General features: G+C 48.3%; 1 protein-coding gene across 19 annotated transcripts in view; it reads left to right on the forward strand.

Annotated features, from left to right (window-relative positions):
- MPRIP (myosin phosphatase Rho interacting protein) overlaps positions 1-26130 on the forward strand; it is a 144052-nt gene that overhangs the window by 12019 nt on the left and 105903 nt on the right. For all 19 annotated transcript variants that reach the window (XM_045375294.3, XM_005583004.5, XM_005583003.5 and 16 more), the window contains exons 2-3: positions 21375-21452; positions 23736-23801. In XM_045375294.3, the coding sequence (XP_045231229.2) occupies positions 21375-21452; positions 23736-23801 (144 nt within the window). The remainder of the gene's footprint in view (positions 1-21374; positions 21453-23735; positions 23802-26130) is intronic.

Genomic DNA, 26130 nt, shown 5'->3' on the forward strand with positions numbered 1-26130 from the left:
GAAAGCAGAGTACACAGAGAAAACCTACAGAGTTGTGAGAGCACACAAACTCCACACAGACAGTGGGTGCAGGAATTCTTTTTTTTTTTTTCTTAACATTGTTATAACAAATCAATGTTGAATGAAATGACATTATTTGAGGACCTGCTGTGTAAGGACTGAACTGATTTTAAGAATTTTTAGGTCAGGTACTGCGGCTCACACCTGTTATCCCAAAACTTTGAGAGGCCAAGGTGGGCAGATTGCTTGAGCCTAGGAGTTCGAGATCAGCCTGGGCAAGACAGGAAACCCTGTCTCTACAAAAAAGTAAAAAACATAGCCAAGCATGGTGGCACATGCCTGTGGTCCCAGCTACTTGGGAGGCTGAGGTAGAAGGATCGCCTGAGGCAGGAGGTGGAGGTTGCAGTAAGCTGAGATCACGCCACTGCACTCCAACCCGGGTGACAGAACGAGACCCTGTATCAAAAAAAAACAAAATTTTTTTAGAGGGTAGGAAGTGAAGGGGCCAGGCGTCATCAGCTTAGGATTTAACATTAGAGGCCACTTCTGTGCCCCTGTCAAGCCCAGAGAAGTCATGCAGGTCCCATGAAGGGCAGAGCAGATCCTAATTTTAGGAATTTCTTTGAAGGGAATATAAGTTGCCATGGGCAGTGTGGGAGAAGATTAAGAGAAGCCATGCACATCCCACTCATATCCGTGGAGCAACTGCCTTGCAGTTGTCTGGGAAGGAAAATCCTTGTGCTGGGCCTAGTTGAAATGCCCAAGGAAGGTAGAGAGGAGCCCAGAGCTGGGGAGCCGGGTCTAGTCCCAAATCACTGGGTGGCTGGGAGATCTGGCCAGGATGTTTCATGGCCTCCTGGTCACCAGTGTTGAGTGGGTCCCCTCAGTTGGCAGGCAGGTCCTTCCAGCCTCTCTGTCCACCCCACCCCCAGCCTTTACAAGTCATTCACCCTTACAGGAAAGGGAGCCTCTGCTGAGGGGACCCTTCTGTGAGATCTAAACAAGAGGAGTCTCTTCTTTTGAACCTGAGAACGAGCTTTTCTAACAGACAGATGTCACCTCGGCAGACAGCCCACTACTTCTCAATTCCACATCTCCCTTCCCACCTGGAAACCCCGTGAGCCTGGGAACTTAGGAGTCCTCTTCCTGGGGGCCCAGCCAGCTAGCACCTGGCCTTCTATGGTGTGGAGGTTTTCCTATACGGAAATTGCTAAAGGGTGGCCTGCCCTGGCATTGTGTTGTTGCGCTGTTGGTGGTATTCATAGCTGACAGGAATTGCCCTGTGCCAGGCCACTATTAGCTCATTTATGTTTCCAGCAGCGTCAGAAGGCGGAGATAAGAGAAGGGTAGAGAGAGGTAGTGTAATATGCCTAGAGCAGCTCCTCTGTTGGCAAAGCCAGGAGGAAACCCAGCTGTGGGACTCCAGGCCTTCCCGGTCTCCACATGACCCGAGAGGACTGAGCTCGGCCTTGAGACCATCACACTCTGGCTGTGTGTGGCCCCCTTGACCCCTAGTGTCCAGGAGCGGGGCTGACCACCTTGGTACGTGCAGGGAAGGGTGGGGCTGACCTCGTTTAGCTTTCCTGTCTCGTTTTTGCTCCTCCTTCCACCATGCTTCTGTCCTACCTGTTTCTGAATGGGAAGGACGGCTTTTTGAGGAACAGGGTGTGACTCTCTCTTCCCCGCAAAGATGTTGCCCCAGAAATTTGTCCCCACGCATTCTCCAGCTCTCTTCCCTTTGCCATGAATGGCGTCATGTTCCAAAAATCCTGTGGCCATGAGCTGTTTGTCAAGACCGAACAGGGAAGAGGCTTTTAAAATGTCACTTTCCCCCTCCAGCTGGAGTACAGTGGGGAGCTGGGGCTGGGCTTTCAGGACATGCGTGTGGGCAGAGGGGGCCCAGGAGCCCAGTGGGAGTCAAGGGAGAGTTTATAGCCGGCCAGCAGCTGTGGGCCCTGCTGTCCCCGTGCTATGATGGGGTGAACTGTGTGTGTGGTTTCTTGGTTTTGAGGGTCTTTTTTTTTTTGAGGTGAAATTCACGCAACATAAAATTAACCATTTTAACATGTACAATTCCATTGCATTTAGCACATTCACAGTATTGTACAACTTCCACCCCTCTTCAGTTGGAAGCATTTCCATTGCTCCAAAAGAACCCCCCCACCTTAACTATTAAGCAGTTCCCCCACCTTTAGTCCCCAGCAACTACAAATCTGCTTTGTGCCTCTATGGAGTTACTTATTTTGGAAATTTCATCAAAACAGAATCATACCATACCATATGTGCCCTTTTGTCTGTGGTGTCTTGCATTTGGCCTAATGCTTTCAAGGTTCATCCACCTTGTAGCCCAGGTCAGAATTCATTCCTTGTATGGATGGTGGACACTGGGATTGCTTCACCCTTTTGGCTGTTGTGGATAGTGCTGCTGTGAACACAGGTGTGCGGGCATTTGTCTGAACACCTCTTTTCAGCTCTTTTGAGTGGACCCCAGGAGAGGACTTGCTGGCCTGTGACCGTTCTGTCAGTGAGCTATTTGGCATCAGCACCTGGAGCCAGATGTCAGCCCTGCAGACTACTGGGTGGGAGGGCTATGGGTGGGTCCCAAATAGTGCCCGCCCAGAGCCTGGTGCTCTTCACAGAGGAGTCTGGGATGGAAACTGGGTTCCTGGAACATCCCTCAAGAGTGGCACACACGAGTGCCACTATGAGGCAGTGGCACAGGGGGCCATGCAGGTGCAGGGGTGGCTCAGCTACTCGGAGGTTCACGCCTTCTTTCTTCCCTTTTTGTCTGACCTGAAGATCAGCTGAGCTGCCAAGAAACAGGCAAGTTAATCCTTAAACATTGTTGGAAGAGGGGCTGTGGGGCATGGGAGTTGAAGGCTGGCGACCCCAGGGAGATGTGGTGCCTTCCCAGTGCTAGGTGCTGGGAGCTGCTGGCAGAGGGCACACAGAGACCCACAGTGGTCCCCAGAGGACCTTGGGCCTAGCTAGAGGGAAAAGGCCTTTGCTGCGCTGTTCATCACTGTTACCAGTTTTCAAGCTTTATTTCTTTGGCAGCAGAACACCCACCCCCTTGAAATGAAACATGGAGCTCACGTATATGATGCGTGAATGTTCTCATGTTGAAGCCCAGGAAGAGAAATGGCACCAGCTGTGAGACCAACTTGACCCCCACGCGCTGCCCCATCCTACACCTGAGGTGGCCCCTGAAGCATGACCTCCGGGGATCTTCACAGTTTGAAGAACCACTGATGTACTCTAATACTTGCAGTAATATTTTTTAATAGAATGCAATATTGGATGTACACAAAAGGATACAAGCAGCATACATTTACAGTATACATCTGAATAATAAAAATGAATGCTCATGAACCTGCCACCTGACTTAAGAAAGAGAACACTGACATCCAGTCAAAGCATCCTTCACGCCCCTCCCCAGTGGTATCCCTTTCACAGAGGTGACCTGGGATGATTTAGGGGTGGGAGCCGAGGCCCAGTTGGGTAGCTCAGGCATTGCCCTTCACGACAGTGCTGGTTGAGCTGTTCTAGGGAACACGGACAGAAGCACATTGCAGTGGAGTCCCCTGCTTTTCTGACTCCTCCACAGGCTCAGGGATATTATTCCTATGGCACAGTAAAGGTGTTTATGTTTGTGGTCCTTCAAGCCTTTCTTTGCAAGCAGGGACCCAGGGAGAGGACTCCAGGGGCCATGGGGAACAGGGACCCAGGGAGGAGATCTAAGCACATGGGGAATGGGGACCCAGGAATATTAGGAGTAGGGACCCCGGGAGGGGAGCTCCAGAGCTGTGAGGAGTGGGGACACAGGGAGGAGAGCTCCTGAGCTGTGGGGAGTGGGGACCCAGGGAGGAGAGCTCCAGGGCTGTGGAGAATGGGGACCCGGGGAGTGGAGCTCCAGTGCTGTGGGGAGTGGGGACCTGGGGAAGACAGCCCCAGGGGCCGTGGAGAGTGGGGACCCAGGGAGGAGAGCTTCAGCGGCTGTGGGGAGTGGGGACCCAGGGAGGGCTCCAGGTCCACTGGAAAACAGGTGTTGCCTCTGTCGCAGCCCCTCCTCCTGTCCTCGTCACCAAGGCAGAGGTCCGCATTGTTGAGAGAAAGGTTTTCCTGTCTGCCTGTGCCTTGGAGTCTGTTTCATTTCCAGATGGACCGTATGTAACACAGCCACCAGGAGCAAGTCTAGGGTTAGATGTCGCCTTTTAATGCAGTGCTGTTGGATAGAAAGGACTCTTGAGTAGAAACCAGGAGATAGACTTAAACACATGTTTGTGTTTGGGCGCATGGCAACTGAGAAGTGGGATCAGCAGGGCTGCTCCCCAACAAAGGTGCAGAAGGGGTGGGGATGTGCTAGGGGAGTGGGTGGCTAGGCCAACAGTTCTCAAACTTTCTGGGTTCCAGACCCTTTTATGCTCTTGATTATTGAGGCCCTCAGAATGCTTTAGTTTACCTGGATTATGTCCGTTGGTATTTCTTGTATTAGAAGTTAAAACTGAAAAAGTTTAAACTATTCATGAATTCACTTAAAAGTAACAATAAGCCTATTATGTAGTCACATAAGTAACATATATTCTGAAAAATAACTTTTCTAAAACAAAAAATTTGCTGAAAAGCCCCACATTTTTGACTCTTTGCAGAGCTCTTTACTGTCTGTCATAGTGAAAAACGGCTGGGTTCTCAGAACTTCTGCAGTCTGTGGCCATAGCATGTCCTGTGTCGCCTTTGGGCAGCTCTACTGTACACTCATGAAAGAGAGAGGAGTCCAAGGATGTCATAGTATTTTTATTAAAATGGTTTTGACTCAGGGACCTCAAAAAGGGCCTCTGGGACTCCCACCTTTGCAGAACACTGGTTAAGTTGGGCCATGGGCCTGAGGAGCTTGCTGGCCTCGATAGGAGGGGCAGTGCAGTTCATTGTTGCAGGCTGCGCTGCTGCCTGGGGGCCTGCTTGGCTGTGGCTGTGTCAGCTTCCCATAGGTGGTGTCCCCTGACTTCCATTTCTGAAGTCTGTCATTTGCCCACTCCCAGGGAAGTCTCCCAAACTCCTCCCCTTTGCTCCCCAGCATGATGCTGAGTTCCTTTCCCTTTGCACCACCTTTCGTGCCTTTGTCTCCTTGTTGGTGTTCCCAGAGGCTTTGCGATCTTTGCATCAGTGGCCTTGCGGAGGCTGGTAGACATCAGGGTCATCCCTGACCTGCCTCCATAGAGAGCAGCAGAATGCGGGGGCGGGAGTGGCCCAGTTGGGAGGTGAGCCAATTGCAGTCTGCAGGGGCTGGGGTGGGCACGGCTGTTCTGAGTCCTGGGACCAGCAGTCCTGGCATAATTAGCAGAATCTGTTTTCCTTCCCCAACTACCCCAATTAAGACAATAAATTACACTGAGCACCTTACTGATGAGGTTCTGAAGTAGGTGGCTTATTGGCCCAGCTTTTCCTGGGGTGGGTGGAGGTGGTAGCCTGCACCCAGGTTTGATGTCTTTGCACAGGTAGGAAAGAGTCCTTCTGGAGGACAGCCCCCAATCTCTGCCAGCTTCCTGAACTCCTGCGCGGCTGACCAGGCTGTGTGCTGCGGAAGGGTGGTCTGTGGCTGGCTCATCCAGAAGTAAAGGCTGTAGGGCTCTTCCTTCCATGTGTGCCTCATGGGCAATGTGCTTTGGGGCCCCACTGGGTCCCTAAGCCCCCACTTGCAGCCTCCCAGGGCCGTGGCCCCAGCTGCATGGATGTGGGGCAGAACTGAGTGCTGTGCTGGTGAGGACCAGACCCCTACCCCTGGGAGCACGTCTCACTGGGGAACATGCCCGTCACCTGTGCCACCCTTTACCTTCTGGAGTGGCCTGCTAAACTGGGAAGGAGTGTCCCGTGGGCCAGGGCCAGTGTGGAGCTAGGTAGCCTTGGCACCTGTTTTGCTTCTACTACTTCCTGGCTCTGTGGCCTTGGACAGACCACTGAGTCTCCGTGTGCCACAGTTTCCTGGGGTATAAAATGGAGGTCATGAGAGCTCACATGCCTTAAGTCCTGGGGTTAGCTCCAGTGCCAGCAGGGAGGAGTGCAGACCTGCCCTCAGGCTCCCATAGCTGGGATGTGTGTCCTCCCCGCAGAATGCTTTCCTGCCAGCTGGTGAGCAGGCGTTCTCCCTCGGAGGCTGGGCTTCCTCCCCAGGCACGGCTCTGGATCCTGATGATGTTGAAACACTTGCAGGGGCTGTAGCTCCATCTTCAATACCTGCACGGTGGCTGGCTGTTCGTGGAAGCCTGTGCTGAAGCCTGTATTGAGGACGGTAGTTTGGGTCCACAACTGTGGCTGTAGAGCAACAGAACAGTATTCTCCAGGGCTCAAGGCCCCATGGACAACTTTTAGTAGTTCTAGCATAGTTTGGTCAACCCGGGACAAGCCTGTGGCCTCTTGAGGGGTCTGCAGTGGTGACCAGTGTTCGTCGGCCCTGGCAGGCTTGTTCTGAAAGAGAAGCCCCCATTCTGAGCATGGTCAGAGGTGTGTGCTAACCTCACTGTGGGTGAGGCAGGTGGGCACAGCTCTGCCAAGAAGCTTCCCTCCCCAGGTGCTTGGATTCAGAGCCACTGATCCTCTCACAGTCCATCTGGGTGGCCACAGGACACACAAAGTCTTGTCAGGGGTGAGGCTTGAGACGGAACTTTGATGTGTGCTCACCCCTGACTTTTACTGACTTACATCAGAATGTCCCAGAAAAGACAGGCAACCTTGAAGTCTCCCATGATTTACAAGCTTAGAAAGAGGGCCAGACGGCTGCTACCCAGGTATCCTTTCTCTTTGGAATTGAAATGCAGAAAACATTATTAAACAGCCTATTTGCTATGAGTATGGAAGTGTTTCCACAGACACCCTTTTGGTAAAAAGAAAAGGGCAAGAATCAACCTGAAAACTACAGAGGATATATTAGCCACAGTTTGCACACATCCTGCTTATGGATCTTTCAGTGACTCCAGTGAGGGGCCATCTGTCCCACCCAGTGCCTGGGTGCAGCCCCCACCCCCACCTTTGGTCCAGATAAGTTTTTGCCCCAAGAATCTGCCCAGAGTTGGGGCATCAGCCCCCACAGGTGTGGGTCCTTCTTCAGGACTGTGTGGAATTTTTCCTCTTGAAGAGCTTTCCTGGGGATGACCGCTCTGCTTGGAGTCTAGGGTGGAGCCTGGTGTGAGGTATGAGGGAGCCCGTGTGGGGTTTGGGTGCCTGCCCCACCCTCAGAAGCAGGAGCCCGGCTGCCTTTGGACTAACCAGTGCTGTTCTGGGGCTCCCACTGGCTGCTTCCACTGTGGAGCACTCCCGTGAACACTGCTTTGGTTTGAGTACCAATGTAAGTGCTGGGTGTATCTTTCTGACCTTGAGGCATTCTTGATTGTGCAGTTACCCAGGGTATACTTGTGTCTGACATAATTTTTTTTTTGTTAATAAAAAATGGTATGGAAGGAATATGTGTATTTTTCTATTATAGATGATGAAACTGAGAATCACAGAGATACTGCCTTGCCCTGGGCCACACATCAAGTAGGTCGTGGAGCCAAGACTTGAATTGGCCTTCTCGTTCCCAGGCCAGTGTACATTAAATACCTGGTCCTGTTGGTGGAGCCCAGAGTGTAGGGGTTCCCTAACTGCACCTACTTCTTGTTCTGCCAGGAATGACCAAGACCTGCCCTATTGAAGCCACTCTGCCAGGGTTATATCAGAAGTCCTGCATGCTCAGTCAGGCAGACATCTTCCCCTCCCCTAAATAATAATTGATAAGTGCCGTGTAGTGGCGTTTACATTACAAAAATGGTAAAATCAAGCAGAAGCCCCCAAACCTGCTGCTGATCCCAGCAGTCTGCACAATAGCTGTTTTCTCATCAACTCTCAATCTTTGTCCATCCTTACATGTGTTATAAACAGAACCAACCATGAGCCCCTTGGGAGGCGTGTGTGCTTCATGTTTTTGTTTGCAGAGCCTTGAGTGGTGCCAGCTTCAGGGCAGCTGCTGGAGAAATTCTGTTGCACACTTCCAGGGGGTGCCATTCACCAGCGGACAGAGCAGCAGAGCCATGAAGGCCTGTGCAGGACAGGCTGGCTGCGTTCGATAGTGTGGGTGGTGCCCTGGAGAGCATCTTGTTTTTTGTTTTGTTTTTTTTTGTTTTTGAGACGGAGTCTCACGCTGTTGCCCAGGCTGGAGTGCAGTGGCGCGATCTCGGCTCACTGCAAGCTCCGCCTCCTGGGTTCACGCCATTCTCCTGCCTCAGCCTCCTGAGTAGCTGGGACTACAGGCGCCCGCCACCGCGCCCGGCTAATTTTTTGTATTTTTAGTAGAGACGGGGTTTCACTGTGGTCTCGATCTCCTGACCTTGTGATCCGCCCGCCTCGGCCTCCCAAAGTGCTGGGATTACAGGCTTGAGCCACCGCGCCCGGCCCTGGAGAGCATCTTGAATCCTCGTCCTCGCTGGTAATTAATGGCCAGATAGTGTGTTAGGGAGTGGATGTATTGTCACTCGAAACTGTTTCTCTGTTGGGTGTTGAGCTCTTCCCACATCAGGAATGAGACTGTTTGCTTCTCTCTTGTGTGAGTTCTTCAGGCCCAGGCTCTGGACGTGGGCTCACTGTATCAGGAGTGTGGAAGCACCATGGCTCTTGCATGGGGCCGTGTGCTGCTGTCTGAGTGCCAGCTTTGTCCACACCCTGTCTCTTATCCTTGGTGGCATAGTGCACACAGTGGCACAACTGGAGACTTGGACTCAAGAAAGGAGAAGTACAAGTTGGATTTAGCCGTGTTGGGGGGCAGGCCCTGGCTCGTGTCTACTTGTGTCTCAGTGCTGATGGTCCATCACTGCTGGGTGCTGACCAGCGTTGTCCTAGTGACCTGGGAGCTGGGGTGTGGGAGGCAGAGCTGCAGCCTGGCTCGCCCAGGACTAATAAGTATACCCGTAGACTTGTTCACGTGTTTTATTTATTTGGTCATTGGAGCCCAACTTTGTACTGGGTGTTTCACTGGATGAGGCAGGATTCTTGTCCCCAGCGAGGAGATGTGGTGGTGTGAGAGAGAAGGAATACATGTGGCCTTGGGGCCGGTTAGTGTTCTTGAAGGAGGTGTGGGATTTTGAGGGGTTTGTGTATGGGGCAGTGTATCCTTATTCCGTGGAGTAGAAGATGTTTGTGTATGGGAGGTGAGAGGTGGCAGGACGTGATGGGGTGAGAAGGGTGAGACTCACCTGTCTGCATCGACTGTTTGAGGCCTGCCCTCTTTGGTGCCAGATTGTTCAACGTGTCTGACTACCTTTCTCCTCGCCCACTGCAGTCTAAGGGCAGGTGAGTCCAAGGGGACAGGAAACCTGGGTTAACCACTGTTAGAGATCTTGTCACCGACTGTTCCTTCCTCCTCTTGGAGCCACAGGCCACGTGGAGTGAGAGCCAAGAATGTTGTGTGGGCTAGTTGTGATGGGGTGGCTGTGTCCAGAGACCTGTGCACGTCTGGGAAGCGTCAGTGTTGGTAGCTTGACAACATCAGGTATAGCAGGCTGAGATGTTTTTCCATCCCTTGCTCCTGGCTGCCTGCTTGGGGCAGTTGGGCAACCCAGAGTTGAGACAGTTGGGTTCCTCCTGGCATGCATCCCAGATTTGCCTGGGGAGGGTTGTGAGGGGAAGGGACAGAAGAACCCCTGAGAGAGGGGATGTGCGTGACCTCCAGGGAAGTAGCTGGAGAGGCCAGCAGAGCATACGCAGTGCAGCTCAGGGCCATGGCAGACAGACGTCACTGGAGGAGGCCTGTGGCCATCCACCATAGACCCCTGAGGACTGACTGCAGAGGCCACAGTGGCTGAGTTTTGTTTTTCTTTTTCTTTTTTTTTGAAACGGAGTCTAGCTCTGTTGCCCAGGCTGGAGTGCAGTGGCACGATCTCAGCTCACTGCAACCTTTGCCTCCTGGGTTGAAGCGATTCTCCTGCCTCAGCCTCCCAAGTAGCTGGGACTACAGGTGTGTGCCACTATTTTTCCTTTTTTATTAAACTACTTATGTTGAGATAATCGTGTTTCTCCTGTGGTTGTAAGAAATAACAGAGATCCCATGTACCCCTTTGCCCAGGTCCTCCGATGGTGACCTTCTGCAACACTGTGGTACGGCATCGCAGCTGGGATACTGACTACAATGCAGAAAGTACCCAGTGTCTCCATCGCCTTCTCCTCCCATCAACCCAAGCCCAGCCACCCAGGAATCCTCCATTTCCATAAATCTGCCATTTCAAGAATGTTATGTGAAGAGAATCATACAACCCTAACCCTAACCTTTGAGATTGGCTTTTTTCACTCAGAATTCTCTGGTGATTCATCCAGGTTGTTGTTTGGATCAGTAGTTTGCTTTTCATTGCTGACTTACATTCCGTGGTATGAGGGGACACCTAGGTTGTTTCCAGTTTTGGGCTGTTACAAACAAAGCTGCTGTAACCATTCACATGTAGTTTGTGTGTAAGTGTATGTTTTCATTCTCTGGAATGAATATCCAGGAGTGCAGTTCCTAGGTTGTATGGTAGTTGCATGTTTAGTTTTTTAAAAAACTGCCCAACTGATTCACACCAGCAGTATATGAGTGATAGATATACTTACTTTGTGACCTTGCCAGCATTTGATGTTGTCACCATTTGTTTTTCTAGCCATTCTGATAGGAGTATGGTAACATCTCATGTGGTTTTAATTTGCATTTCCCCTGTAGCTTTTGGTATTGAACACCTACCTCTTCATGCTATTTATCTTCTGTAGAAAGTCTTCTCGTGTCTTTTGCTCTTACTCTAATTGGATTGTTTTGTGTTTTCACTATTGAGTTTGAGGGTCTTTATGTAGTCTAAATACTAGTGTACAGTCTAGATACTAGTCCTTTGCAAAAGGATGCTTGCAAAATATTTTATCCTACTTTGTGGCTTATCTTTTCATCTTCCTTAGCAGGACTTTGTGCAGAGCAAAAGTTTTTAATTTTAATGAAGTCCAGTTTATCCATTTAAATTTGTTTCATTTTGTCTTTTTTTTTTTGTATAACATTACTTTCTGTATTAGCTTGAGATAATTTTTTTTTCTTTTCTTTTTTTTTTTTTTTTTTTTTTTTGCCTGTGGATGAACGGTCACTCTAGCACCATTTGTTGAAAGACTGTCTTTCCTCCATTGAATTCTTTCTGCACGTTTGTCAAAATTGGGCATATTTGTGTTGGTTTATTGCTAGCTTCTGTTCCATTGATCCATGTGTCTGACTTTCCACTAATACCACACAGTCTTCATTGCTGTGGATATGTAGTAAGTCTTGTAATTGGGTAAATAGATTATACCCTCTTTATTTGTTTTAATTAAAAATACTCTAGTTCATTTGCATTTACATGTAAATTTTAGAATAATCTTGTCCATATCTACAAAAAATCTTGCTGGGATTTTGATGGGAATTGTGTTAAACTGAATATCAATTGGATGAGAATTGATATCTTAGAATCTTCCAGTCCATGAATACATTATGTCTCTCTTATTTAGATCTTCTTTGATTTCTCTCATCAGTGTTGTATAGTGTTCAGCAGTTCCTGTACATATTGTGTTGTATATACACCTAAGTATTTCTTTCTTTTCTACAGCAATTTTACGTGGTATTGTATTTTAATTTCGGTGTCCGTGTGTACATTGCTAGCATATAGAGATACAGTTGATTTTTGTATGCTGATCTTGTATCCTGCAACTTTGTTGAACTCACTAGTTCTAGGAGTTTTTTGTAGAATCTGAGATTTTCTATACAGACAGCTATGTCATCTGTGAAGATTTTATTCCTTCAATTTTAATCTGTATGCCTTTTATTTCCTTTTCCTGCCTTATTGCACTAGCTAGAAATTCTCGCACTATGTTGAATAAGAATTCTGAGATGGCCATCATTGCCTAGTTCCTGATATTAGAGGGAAAGCAATGAGCATTTCCCCATTATGTATAATGCTAGCTGGAGGTTTTTTTAGAGATGCTTTTATGAAGTTGAGCAAGTTCCCCTCTATTCCTACTTTCTGAGAGGTTTTAAAAATAATTATGAATGGATGTTGGATTTTGTCAGATGCTTTTTCTGCATCAGTTGATAGGACCATGTGGCTTTTCTTCTGTAGAGCATTAATTTGGTGGATTGGATTACATTGGTTGGTGTTTGAATATTAAACCAGCTTCACTAGAATAAATCCCCTTGGTCATGGTGTATAATTCTTTAAATATATTGCTGAATTCTGTTTGCTAATATTTTGTTGATTTCTGCATCTATAGCAGTCCCCCTTTATCTGCAAGAGATACATTCCAACAGCCCCAGTGGATTCCTCAAACCACAGATGGTACTGAACCTGATTGCTCTCAGTCGGAACACATTTCTGATTGGAAACAACCTAGATACCCCTTCGTATCAAACCCACCAGTACTTTTTTCATCTTTTTTTTTTTGAAACAGGGTCTTGCCCTGTTGCCCAGGCCAGAGTGTAGTGGTGCAAGCATAGCTCACTGCAGCCTCGAATTCCTGGACTCAAGTGATCCTCATGCCTCAGCCTCCCAAGTAGCTGGGCCTCTGCCAGCACTTACCACCACGCCTAGCTATTTATATATATATATATATATATTTTTTTTTTTTTTTCGTAGAAACAGGGTCTTGCAATTCCCAGGCTGGCCTCAAACTCCTGGCTTCATACCATCCTCCTGCTTCAGCCTCCCAAATGCTGGAATTACAGGTGTAAGCCACCACACCCAGCCATAAATACTTTTTCTATCTTAACTAGGTACTTTATCACACACAAGGGCTGTAACATTTGCAGTTCGAGGTGTGATAGAAAAACTAGCATGAATTTCCTTTTCCTTCTCAATTTCAGCGATGGAAGATTTATTCTTACTGTGCATCTTAATAACCTCAGCATATGATTTTTTTTTTTTTCTTAAATTGAAAACTTTTACCATTTCACTTAAGGGAAGCACTTTATGGCTTCTCTTTGGGATATCCAAATTGTTGTCATCACTACTCTTGTGCTTTGGGGGCATTAGGTATAATGCTAGCTGGATGCACAAGCACTGCAACACCACCACAGTCCATCTGATAACTGACGGCTACTAGGTGACTAAGGGGCAGGTAGAGTATACAGCATGGATGCGCTGGACAAAGGGGAGGATCCACATCCCAGGAGGATGGAGCAGGACGATGCAAGATTTCATCACACTACTCAGAATAGCATGCAGTTTAAAACCTGCAAATTATTTCAGGAATTTTCCATTTAATGTTTTCAGGCTGCGGTTGACCGTGGGTAAGGGAAACCGTGGAATTGTGGATGGAGTAGGGGTGAACTACTATATGTTAATGAGGGATATTAGTCCATAGTTCGTTCTTTCATTTTTAAAAAATGTTGGGGTTTTGTCATGTAGTTTTGTTTGGTTTTGGTGTCAGGGTAACACTAGCTTCATAAAATGAATTGGAAAGTGTTTCTTCTGTTGTTTTTTTTTTTTTTTTTTTAAAGATTATATAGAATTACTGTTAGTTCCTTAAACACTTGGTAGAAATCTCCAGTAAAATAATCTGGGCTCGAAGATTTCTTTTTTGTGAGTTATGGAATTACATACTCAGTTTCCTTAATAGTTACACGATCATTTAAATTATGTGTTTTTTAGAGAAATGGGTCCATTTCCTATATGTTGTCAAATTAATGTTTGTAGAATTGTGTTAGTATTCTTCATTATCCTTTTGATGTCTGCAGAATCTGTAATGCTATCCCTGTTTTATTTCTGATAATAATTTGTGCCATTATGTGTTTATGTGTTTTTTTTTCTTTTTTGGTCTTGGAATTTGTTTTTTTTTTTTTTTTTTGAGACAGAGTTTCGCTGTTGTTGCCCAGGCTGGAGTGCAATGGAGCGATCTCGGCTCACTGCAACCTCTGCCTCCCAGGTTCAAGCGATTCTACTGCCTCAGCCTCCCGAGTAGCTGGGATTACAGGCATGCGCCACCACGCCCAGCTAATTTTGTATTTTTAGTAGAGATAGGGTTTCTCCATGTTGGTCAGGCTGGTCTCGAACTCCCGACTTCAGGTAATCCGCCCCTCAGCCTCCCAAAGTGCTGGAATTACAGGTGGGAGCCACTATGCTTGGCTGAAGTTGATCAATTTTATCAGTCTGTTCAAAGAACCAGCTCTTTGTTTCACTGATTTTTTTGTTTCAATTTCATTGATTTCTACTTTTATCTCTTTTTTTTTTTTTTTGAGATGTCTCGCTCTGTTGTCCAAGCTGGAGTGCAGTGTTGCAATCCCAGCTCACTGCAACCTTCACCTCCCAGGTTCAAGCAATTCTCCTGTCTCAGCCTCCCGAGTAGCTGGGACTACAGGTGCACACCACCACACCCAGCTAATTTTTGTATTTTTAGTAGAGGTGGCGTTTCACTGTGTTGGTCAGGCTGGTCTTGAACTCCTGACCTCGTGATCCGCCCGCCTCGGCCTCCCATAGTGCTGGGATTACAGGCGTGAGCCACCGCGCCCAGCCCGATTTCTACTTTTATCTTTATTATTTCCTTCTTTTTCTTGGTTTTGGTATATTTTGTACTTATTTTTCTAGGTTCTTGAGATAGAAGCTTAGATTATTGATTTGAGACCTTTCCTCTTTCCTAATGTGAGCATCATGGTTACATTAGTTCCCTTCTAGGACTGCTTTAATTGTGTTATTAAGAGGAATGTTGAAGTCTCCAACAATATTTGTGGATTTATTTTTCCTTTTAGTTCTATTAGTTTTAGCTTCACGTTATTTTGCACTCTGATGTTTAAAGGTGCATGAACATTTAGGCTCACTATGTCTCAGTGAATTGACCCTTTTATCATTATGTAATATTCTTGGTTTCTAGTCATTTTCTTTGTGCTGAAATGTAATTTATCTGATCATATAACAACTTTGCTCTCCTTAGATTAATATTTTCAGGATGTATCATTTTTAGTTTTTTCTTTTCAACCTGCCTGACATCATTATATTTGCAGTGAGTTTTTTGTAGACAGTGTACAGTTGAATTATTTTAAAAATTTACTCTATCAATCTTTTAATTGGAGTATTTAGATCATATACATTTAAAATATTTACGGATAACTTAGAGCATAGTTAATGTGTCTCTGGTTATTATTTCTGTTTTGTTTTTTCCTGCTTCCTTTGGGTTACTTGAACATTTTCTTTAGAATTGTATTTTGATTTATATATCAAAATATGAATAGTTTTTAAGTGTATCTCTTTGTATATATTTTTTAGTGGTTATAATAAGATATGACTTTATATATACATAACTTGTCACAATCTCTTGGTGGTGTCATTTTACCAGTTTGAGAGAGTACCCATCTGTCCACTGCTTTACCTTTTCCTTGTATGATTGTCTTAAGTGTTTCCCTTAGATACCTTTAGAACCACATTAGACAGTTTTTGCTTTAGTCATGAAACAATTAGAGAACTCAAGAGAAGGAAAGCCTAATTACTTACCCCCTCCCCGCTTTTTTATTGTGTTCTTGCTTCCTTTCAGATGTTCCAGAATTCCTTCTTCTATGATTCGTTTTTTGTTTAGAGAACTTCCTTTGGCCATTTTGCTAGGGGTAAGTCAGCAAAGAAATTCTCTTAGTTTTCCTTCATCTGAGAAGGTCTGGATTTCCCTTTCATTCCTGAAGGATATTTTTACTGGTTATAGGATTCTAGGTTGACAGTTGTTTTCTTTCAGCATCAGAAAAGTAGTGTGCCACTTCCTTCTGGTCTCCATGGTTCCTGATAAGAAATCTGTTGTCATTCTGCTTAGTTTTCTCAAAACTATAAGGTCTTATTTTTTCTGGCTGCTTTTGAGATTTTTTTCTTTGTCTTTGTCTTTCTTTGTCTTTTAGGTTTTTCTTTAGTTTAATTATTATATGTCTTGGTCTGGATTTCTTTGGGTTTATCCTTTGATGTTCACTAAACTTCTTGAAGGTGTAGGTTGCCACTTTTGCCAAATTTGGGAGGTTTCTAGCCATTCTTTGAGCCCTTTTTCTGCTTTACCCTCCGTTCTATCCTGCGGACTCTGATGACATGAATGTTAGACTTCTTGTTACAGTTCCACAGTTCCCTTTTATTTATTCATTTTTTCCTGTTTTTCCTCTGTTGTTAGATGGGATGATTTCTGTTGTTCTGTGTTCCAGTTCACTGATTCTTTCCTTGCCCCCAATCCTTCTGCTCTCGAGCCCACCCAGGAGCTTTTATTTCAGTTACCCTATTTTTCAAGTTCAGGATTTTTGTTTGGTTCTTACAGCTTGTATTTCTTTGCTGTCTTTCCTTTTAATTCTAGTGTGCTCATAATTTCTTGTTGAAGCATTTTATCATGGGTGCTTTAAAATCTTTAAATGTGGGATAATTCTAGCATGGCTGTCATCTTGGTGTTGGCATTTCTTGGTTGTCTTTGTTAATTCAGTTTGTGACCTTCCTGGTTCTTGGTATGATGATAATTTTTGGTGGAAATGAAGTGTTTTTATATTCTGTTGGGTGACTCTGGGTCTCATTTGAACTTTCTATTTCAGTGGGTTTTTCTGACAGTGCTTCCGTGGGGGAAGGGAGTCACCATGACCACCTAGTTACTCAGATGGAGACAGAAGTCCACCCCTTGGCCTCCACTGATGCCTGAACTGGGAGGCTCCTCGTCATGGGTTGCCTTCCTGCTGGGCAGTGGTAAAAAACCCTGACCCTCCACTGGGCACCCTCTGACACACACTAGCACGGAGCAGGAAGGGTCCTCATTGCTGTTGGTGGGATGTAAGGCCCTTGTGTCTTCTCGCGCCACCCTGGCTGGGATGTGGGGCACCTCGTAAAGGTGGAAGTCCAACCTTTGCTCACTTGGGGTGGCATGCTGGCTTTCCCATAGCTTTTGGCCAGAGTAGGGCAATTCTTGGCTAAGAGTTTTCTGTCTTGCTGGGCTGCTCCTTTCTGGTTTCTTCAGCTATGGAAAGTAGCTTTTTGTTGATTCTTTTGGTTGTGTGCCCATTGGCATTTTCAGGTTGCCAGTTCTCCTCTACCCACTCCGGGATAGTGAGACAAAAAGAAAGTCTGGGAGAGTCACCACAGTGTCCCTCCTTGGGTCCTGGGTCCTTGGCCCACCTGTCTTTTTTTCTCCACCTTTCAGAGTCTTCTTGTGTTTGTCTTGTACATGATGGCCCCAGGTTTTTGGTTGTACTTAGCAGGAGGAATAGGGAAATCTACATCTGCCCCATCGTCCAGGAAACAGAAGTTTCAAGGCACTGTTTTTGAAAGAGCTTCAGGTTGAAGGCACACCCAGACCACCAGCAGTCTCTTCCTAGAGGCCAACCAGAAGTGGAGCCTCCAACTTGTGTGGGTCATGAGTGAAGGCCGAGTTTAATTGGAGAGGAGGTAGCTCAGGGGAGTCTCTCATGTGGTCACTTTTATATGGGATCCAGAGCCACATGCATCCTCTGGGAAGACCTGCATAGAAAGGGGCCCTGTGTGCAGAGCTGCTTGAAACAGGACTCGGACCCCATCCTTTGGGTCCTTACAGCCCAGCTCAGATCCCCCGTGTCAACAACAGATACCTGCTTCTCCTGCCTCCCTCCAAAGGGCCCACCAGCTCAGCCAGAAAGCAGCAAAGCTAAGCCTACCCACTCAGTGTTTCCAGAGCACACTCCCTCCTGCCCGCTGCCTTTTGGGCTGTTTGTTTTGTTTTAGTGTCCCAGTTTCAGATTATTACAGGGCTCTCTGGAAGAGAATACCTTAGGGCCTTTTAGAGGCGCTGCCCCAGGAGCAGGTGGGCGTGCGTGGGAGCCTCTGCCCGTGGGCACTTCTGCACTTGCAGACACTGTGGTCTGCTGTGTGGGGGAGGATGCAGCATTTTTAGATAGTCTGACATAGAGGAGCAGCAGCTCTTCCTGGGAGGCCTTTCCCACGCCTGGGGGATGAGAACAGGTTGTCTGAGTCAGGACCTAGGTTATGTAAGGAGAAGGAAGCTCAGAGAGGGCACCATGCACCCACTGCTGGCTTAGGCCAGCGGGCACTCACCTCCACTCCCTCTGCACACCTACCTCAGGATCAAGGACACAGCCAGGGCCAGGCAGACCCCATTCCTGCCTTCCTGGAGTGAAGGTTCTGGGGTAGGGGTGGGGGGGCAAGTCATGTCATAGCAATGTAATTACATACATAATGAAATGGTAGGTAGAAATTAGTTCTGTGATATGCAATGACGGTAATGGCAGAAGTGAGTCATTAGAGACTGAGGGGGAGGGTCAGGACTGTCCCCTTGAGGAAAGGACATTTCAAGGAAGCCCTGAGGGATGGTAGAGAAGGCCAGGTTTTGGGAAGCTGAGGAGGCTGGGAGAGGCTGCGCAGCCCATGTGGCTGGCTGTGAGAGGGAAGAGTGGCGGTGGTATAGCTGGCCAGGCCCTGTCCCTGGCTCCCTGGGCTTGAGGAGTGAGTTCTCAGTAATTACAGATGGCTACTTGTGACCCCATGGCTCCCTCATTCCTGCCTCTGCACCTGTGTGTCAGCTGCACCCCTGCCCGGAGAGTCCTCTCCACCCCAGATCTCCCCGTGTATCTATGGAGTCCTTACCTTCTTCAGGGCTTTTTTAAACAGTTTTGTTAAGATGAAATTCACACATCATGCATTTAACCCATTTAAATGATACAGTTCTATGATTTTTAGGATATTCCCACAAATGTGCAGCCATCATCACAGTCACTTTTAGAACATTTCATCATCCCCAAAAGAAACCCTGCACCCCTTGGCTGTCACCCCCATCCTTCCGCCCCCCGCCCCCCCCCAGCCCCAGGCAGCCACTCCTCTGCTCTCCATCACTCTGGAATTGCTTTGATGAATGCTGGATGAGGTGTCACCTGTGTCTCAGCCTGCTCCTCCACCCGGAGACCTTGCACCTCGCCCTCTGCTCTGTGTCCGCCCCACCTGCCCACCTGGATCAGTCCCCTCTGTGGTGATCCGTATCAGGAAGTCACAGCCCAGCAAGGTGGCTGCTGCAGGCTCCCTGGTGTGCAGCACCCAGGGCCATGCACATGGGGGTCCTGAGCAGAGGTTTGCTGAGGATGTCTGGGTTGAGACCAGGGCTTGGGTTCTGATAGAACAGATGCTGATCCCTCGGCTCCCCACAGTTCCTCCTAGAGAAAGGTCGGGTAAATGTAGCTGATTATGTGACAACACCCCAAACCCTGCCTCCAGCGGTGAGGGTGGTGGTGCACAGTCAAGATGGAGATGGAGGAATGGCTTGGCAGGCTGGCCTCTGACCTCACAGGTGGGCACTTGTGGCCGGCAAGAGGCCCAGCTGGGAGTCACAGAGTCCGGATACACACAGGGAGTTGTCCAACTCTGGCTTTCCCGTGCAACGCCTCTGGGTGGGGTCTGCTTAGGATGTGTGCTTCTGGATGGGGTGTGGAGACGCCAAGCGTGTGTGCCCACCTGGAGGCTTGCTGGGCACAGCCGGAGTTTGTAGAGAGCACAGATCTCTCCTTGCCTTTGCTTCTGCCTTCCCAGGTGGGATCTCCACCACACACCTTTTAGCCCTCCTGCACTATGTCTGCAGCCAACACCCATCCCCTGTTGTGTCAAAGTAAGCCTCTCCTGTCCTTGCAGCTTTCCCCCGACCCCAGGCACACAGCTCCACTTGCACCATTCATGAGGAAAGCCAGTGCTCCTGGGGACCTTGAGGACCCTGCAGAAGAAGCCAAGAAAACAGGGGTTCTTGGTTCAGCCTGGAGGCTGTGTGGCCTCTGGCATGTGGCCTGCCCTCTCTGACTCACAGTCTGCAGCTACCAAATGAGGTAGTGTGGTGGGGCCTCCTAGTTTGGAGAGCACTGAATAAAAAGCACATCAGCAGGGCCCATGAGGGGTCCTGCGTGTGTAAGCAGCGGTCAGAGAACTTGTGTTTTAATTTGTGTTACCTCCCTCCGAAAGGGACTGGATAAATGGGCCTGGTTGTACCTTTTCCAGCGCGTTCTCGCCAGCTGGGTGTGGCTGAGGAAGGAGATGGAGCCAGAGTGTCTGTCTAGATCCCCGTGTTGAGCTCCTACCCGTGGTTTGGGGAGTGGGGACTCTGTGGATGGTAAAATAAAGCAATGCCTCACATTTGTTGAGACCTCACAGGCCAGACACTGCTCAGTGTTCTTTGTGTTCATGCAGCTTTTTAAATTGAGATATAATTCACCTATCTTAGGACTCACTCTCTTAAAGTATACAGTTTGGTGAGTTTTAGCATATTTACAATGTTGTGCAACCATCTCCACTGTCTGATTCTAGAACATTTTAGTCACCCACGAAAGAAACCCCATACCTGCTAGCTGTCTCTCCTTATTTCCTTTCCTCCAGTCCCTAGCAACCGCTAATCTGCTTTCTGTGCTGTGGATTTGCCTATTCTAGACCATTTGTGTAAGTGGAATTCTGTAATATGTGGGCTTTTGTGTCTGGCTTCTTTGACTTAGCATCATGTTTTCGGGGTTCCTCGGTGTTGTATGTTAGTGCTTCATCCCTTTTTCTGGCTGAATAATGTTCCCTTATGTGGATCCATCAAACTTTGTTCATCCATTCGTCTGTCCGTGGATATTTGGGCTGTTAACCACCTTTTGGCAAGTGTGAATAATACTGCTATGAACATTCATGTGCAAGTTTTTGAGCCCCTGTTTTCCATTTTCTTGGGTGTGTATACATAGGGGTGAAATTGCTGGGCCCTGGTAACTCTGCCTTCAACTTTCCGAGGAACTGCCAGACTTTTCCAAGGTGGCAGCACAGTTTTACATCCCTGTGCTGGGTTTTACTGATTGCATTAACTCATCAGTCCTCACATCAGAGTCATGAGGTTTAGGTAGAATTGTCATCACTCTCACTTTTCAAATCGGAGAGTTTGAACTGAAAGGGTTTCTGCACGCAGCCACACAGCCAGTCAGTTGATCATTCTTTGGCCAGAGCTGGCTTTGATCACAAAAGCAGTCTCTTCTCAGGCCCTGTTTTGTGTCTTCAGCATGAGGCTTTTTGACTGTGTTGTTCATGTCCTATTTCCTGGCTCCTGGCACACATTGATGCTTACATATTTGTTGAATAAAATGTCATTTTTTCCTGATCTTGGTGGCTTGATCAGTAGCTTGCAGGAGACAGCATGTCTTAAGGGATCCTGTACTCTCCAGGTTCTCACACTCCTGCCAGGGCCTGTGTGCTCTCCACCCTGGATGCTGCAGAATCCCCACCAGCCTCTGACTCTCAAGCAGCCACAGATGCACTGCGGTGGGAATAGCGTTATGACCTCTGCAGAGCAGAGGCAACGTCTGTTTCCAGCGAGTGCTTGCTGTTAACGTGACCTGTTCTCTCTTCTGGGTTGAAGGCCGCTGGTGACCTGCCCTCTTTTTTCTCCTCTAGGCAAAGCCCATTTATGGCGGTTGGCTGCTCCTGGCTCCAGATGGGACTGACTTTGACAACCCGGTGCACCGGTCTCGGGTAAGCGCATCAGAGCCAACTCTCAGGGTGGGACAAACCAGAGAAGGGACCCATCTAAGGGTGAACTGGAGAGTGGAAGAGGGAGATGGAGAGTTGAACAGTGGATCCTGGGATGGCAGGATCAGCAGGGCTTCCCCATTTGGCGCACTTGTATGTTGTACAGAAAAGGTCTCAGTTATATGTAGTTATGTGTAGTGCTCCCTTCAGAATGAGGAGCTCTCATGTGGATGTTGCCTGTTTTATGGGTCAGCTTGACTGTAGGAACAGTCAAATGGAAGAGGCAAAAGAGTGGTTAAAAGTTTGCGTTATGCTGAGCAGCTCCCAGTTCCTTCCATGCCAAGGCCCGTCCCTGTAGTACCTCTCTTCCCCGTGAGCCAGGGGTTCAGCACACTAGCACTAGTGAAGGGTTGGGGGCCCAGAGGCCTTGGCTTACCTCTTACTAAAATGTACATTGCCCAGGGCGGGGCCCCGCTAGAGCTGGTACCACCATTGGCCTGACCTGTGGTTTGTTTCTCTGCCAGGAAGCCCCTCTGTATTTGACTCCAGTTACAAAACTCTCCTTCTTCACAAACTAAAGTGCTGCCGCTCGCACCCTATAAATTGCTTCTACTCAGCCCCCTCCGTCCCTGGGAGGTCCTTTTCCTCTTCTTAGTTTCTGCTGCCCACCCCTTCCCCACCCTGAATATTACACTTTGGAATAGGGACCTTGGGCTGTGTATTCTGGTCCCACAGGCCTTGCATTGTGTCTCTGGTCTTTGGGATTTCTTCTGTAATGGGTTTTGATTTCAAAGGCAGCACATAAGGCCCTTGGAAATGTTCCTAGGAAACATGTTCAGGTGGCCTCCTCTACACACCCAGCATAGACCAGCCCTCTACAGGGCCTCTTTGCAAGGCCCTTTGAGTCCCTGTTCATGCCACCCACACAGGAGGACTCAGGAATAACTGGTCCAGCTGGACTGCAGTTTCCAGGGAGTAGTTCCCTTTCCTATTTTATATTGAGGTTGTACACAATTGCCATTTCCAGCCTCTGACAGGAGTCATTATTATAAATGAGAACCCTGACCCAAAGCAGAAAGGTGTGCTTTTATAGTCAGTTCTTGTGGCCTTACTGCCAGTTAAACTTTGAGTATTGTTGGGCCCTCCCCTCTCCTCCTGTTACAAAACTCTCCTTCCTCACAAACTTTCTTACAGTGCTACCGCTCCTTTCCTTCCCTTTCCCTTTCCCTTTCCTTTTTTGGAGACAGAGTCTTGCTCTGTCACCCAGGCTGGAGTGCAGTGGCGTGATCTTGATTCAGTGCAGTCTCGACCTCCCAGGTTTGTGTGATCCTCTTACCTCAGCCTCCTGAGTAGCTGGGACTACAGGCATGCATCACCATGCCTAGCTAATTTTTGTGTTTTTTTGTGGAGACAGGCTTTCAGCATGCTGCCCAGGCTGGATTGGGCTTGTTGAAATGTTGAAAATAGGTCATGGACCCTTGTGATGATTTGGGGCTGGGAGCTGTGCCTGTCATTCATGACCTGGGCCAGCAGACTCGCATTATGGACAAAGCCCTTCTCCCCACACAGAGGAAGACATACACCTCATAGTCCTTTTCATTTCAGCTCCTGGTGGCATCTGACCACTGTGGGCATTTCCCAGTGGTCTGGCTTTTGGAGGGAGAGTAGAGCGGGGGACGCTCTGTGCCATTTGATCACTCCTTGGATATTGGAGTTATTTCCACTGGTCTTGCTGCTCCTGTGTTTTGATTTTCATTAGCTCGTTTCACCTCAGTGAATTCTGGAGCCTGGCTGTTTTCGTGCGTCCTCTTTGCCAGTGGATCATCAGAACAACCCCTTTTGTAGCAGTTTCCCAGATTTTTTTCAGAAGTGGTGAATCCGTGCCTTGGCATTCCTGGATTATTCCATGTCATGTCAGATCATTCATCAAATATTGACACATATCATGTGATGCATTCTGTGCTGGGCACCATCAGGAATACAAAAAGGTAACCACACATTGTTTCTGCTCCTGAGGAGCTTCCAAATGTTTAAAAAAAAAAAAAAAAGCTTCTTGTTAAGCCTCAATCACTCATGTGATTTGGGCCTTTCTCCCAGCCCAGTCCTGGCTGATGAATCAACATTCTTATACCTCGGGTCCCTCTTTTCCTGCCACCTGCCCCAGAAGTGGAATCTGTGGAGCCACCTTCCTTAGATACGGGCTTGTCAGACACGGGAACTCCAGAAGCCAAGCTCTGGGGCCAGGACCCAGATCCTCCTAACCACCCTCCTTATGCTCCGTTGCAGAAATGGCAGCGACGGTTCTTCATCCTTTACGAGCACGGCCTCTTGCGCTACGCCCTGGATGAGATGGTAAGTGTTATCTTTGCCTACTCCCTGTCCCCAGCCTTCACCAAGTCCCTCCATTACAGTGCCCTTGCGTTGTTGTGTGAGAGCACAGCAGCTGTGTGCTCTCACTTGTGTCTGTTTGGGAGTGTGGAATGTTTTGAAGAATTTGTGGCACCTGCTGGAGACAGCTTTAAAAACCCAGACCTTTGGTTTGAAGCATCATCTTCTGTGGTCTTGAGTGAGAGGAAGAAGTGAGGGAGGAAGTCATTTCTGTTCAAGGCTAATAGTGTGGACTTGGCTGGAGCACTCCTGGTTAGGGGAAAGTGGGGGCAAAGTCCTGGGTCACAGTGAGGACGTTTGCAGGCTGTGGACCTGTGGGTGTGGGGCGGGGGCTGGCCCATGTCCTCACGTGCCTAGTCCTGGGGCTGCCTGTCAGTTCTGAGACTGTAATTGGTTTTGCTTGTCTCATTTTAGCTTGGCATAGTTTTCTGAGCTGACTTCAGAGGCCTCCTGGTCACAGGGTCAGCGTTCTTCTGGTCACTAAACCAGGCAGACAGGCTCCTTCCTGCTCCCCACCTCCCTGGTTTTCCAGCTACTAACTGGGCTGGATGAGTGTTTGCTGCTGTTGCCCCAGAGGCCAAACCTGAAAATCAACTAGGTGGAATTTCTGGCTTTTCTTTTTCTACCCATTTTATCTCCTGACTTTTTCTGTAAAGGAGATTAGTCTCTCCTAATTAATCTAAAGCAGGACTGCATTCCAAACTTTGTAAAGGGTTGAAGATGGGAGATTTGATTGCCTTTTCCAGTTCCACTTAGTGGGTGAATGTTTGTATGCACATATGTGCAGCATTGTAAAATTGGGACTGTCCTGGAAAGTCTGGTCTCACTATGAAATAGGCAGCCCCTGCCTATCCTACCCAGAGTTCGTTTCTTTGCTGCAGGGGCGAGACAGACTCTGGAAGTATGAGTGGAGATAACTGTGCCCTCTACGGACCTTCCAGACTGCGGGAGGGGGTGGCGGGGGCGCCTGGGATTTTTGGGTAGTCATTATAGCTCACATGTGCAAAGACCAGAAGTGGGCGTGTTTGTACTCCAGTCCTAACCTTTGTGATGTGATACTTTTTCTACTTTTGTTTCTGGGGTGAATTAAGAGGATGATACTGTAATCCTGTATCAACTGTCACCTCACTGGTTCCTTCTTAAAAAGAGTTGTCTTCCTTTTCATTCTTTCTGGTGAGCATATTTGTACATCATGATTAGAGCATAGGGGGTTTTTGCTGTGGGAACATCTGTGCTCCAGGGTAGTGGATTAGAGGTGAGCACCGATGGTGGACTTGGCTGGAAGTAGGAGCAGGGAGACAATGCATTTGGACACTCCATTCCTTTGAGGCAAGAAAGCAGACCTGGAGGATAGACTTCACACTTCTTGTTCTCCTGGCTTAGCCCTTACACAGGGAGTAGCCCTGGAGTCAGCTGGGCTCCTGCAGCTGTGAGGTTTACCTTGCCTCCCTGTGGCTGGCTGACTGGCTAAGTCCTGCAGTTGACTCAACAGTATCAGAGGAGCCTCAAGAGGTCACTGGATTACATTCAGGCTGGGCTGGGTCATGAACCATCCCAAAAAAACAGAGCTCCCTGCACTGTTTCCTTGGGGACTGATCATTTCAGTCAGGAAATCTTTCTTTAGGTCAACTAAAGTCAAGCAAAATCCGTTATTCCCTCTGGCTCAGTTGCACAAGCACAAAGAGAGTAGCTCCTGGGGACGCCTTGGTGCTGGCACAAGTGCAGAGCACATGCTGCCTCCCAGGCGTGGCTTCTGGATAATTGAGGCCGCCTAGCCAGGAGCACCGACACTGGTTTCCCAGCAACCTGGATATGAGTTGCGTATTATTTCATGGAGTGCTCAGGGAGAGGTGGGACTGTGTCAGGGATGTGGGGAAAGAAAGAAGCCCCAGGGAAAACTTGGACTGAGCGAGGGCATGGGGACAGGCCCAGAGCTGGGAGTTTTGGGCCATGGGCTGCTTTCTGGCAGATGACCTGGGAGCTGGAGAGACTGACCCAGTGAGCCCATTAGTAAATACTGCTCTGCCTAGTCGAGGCCATGGAGGGGTTTCCCTGTTGTATCTGGAAGGTCACAGGAGACGGTTGCAAGGAGGCAGTTGGGTAGAAGCCAGGTGGGAGGAGGCAGAGGCTGGAAGGATTTCTCCAGCACCCAGTGCTCTGCATCAGGGTTTGTTCCTCAGAGCCACTCCCCAAGGTGAGCAGACAGCCCGTGGCCCAGGAGCTCCAGTTTAACGGTCAGCCACCCTAAGCTGAGAGTCCCACCCAAAACAGGCTGGCAGGATCCTGAGACCTG

The sequence above is a fragment of the Macaca fascicularis genome, chromosome 16, assembly GCF_037993035.2.
Source record: "Macaca fascicularis isolate 582-1 chromosome 16, T2T-MFA8v1.1".
Taxonomy (NCBI): Eukaryota; Metazoa; Chordata; class Mammalia; order Primates; family Cercopithecidae; genus Macaca; species Macaca fascicularis.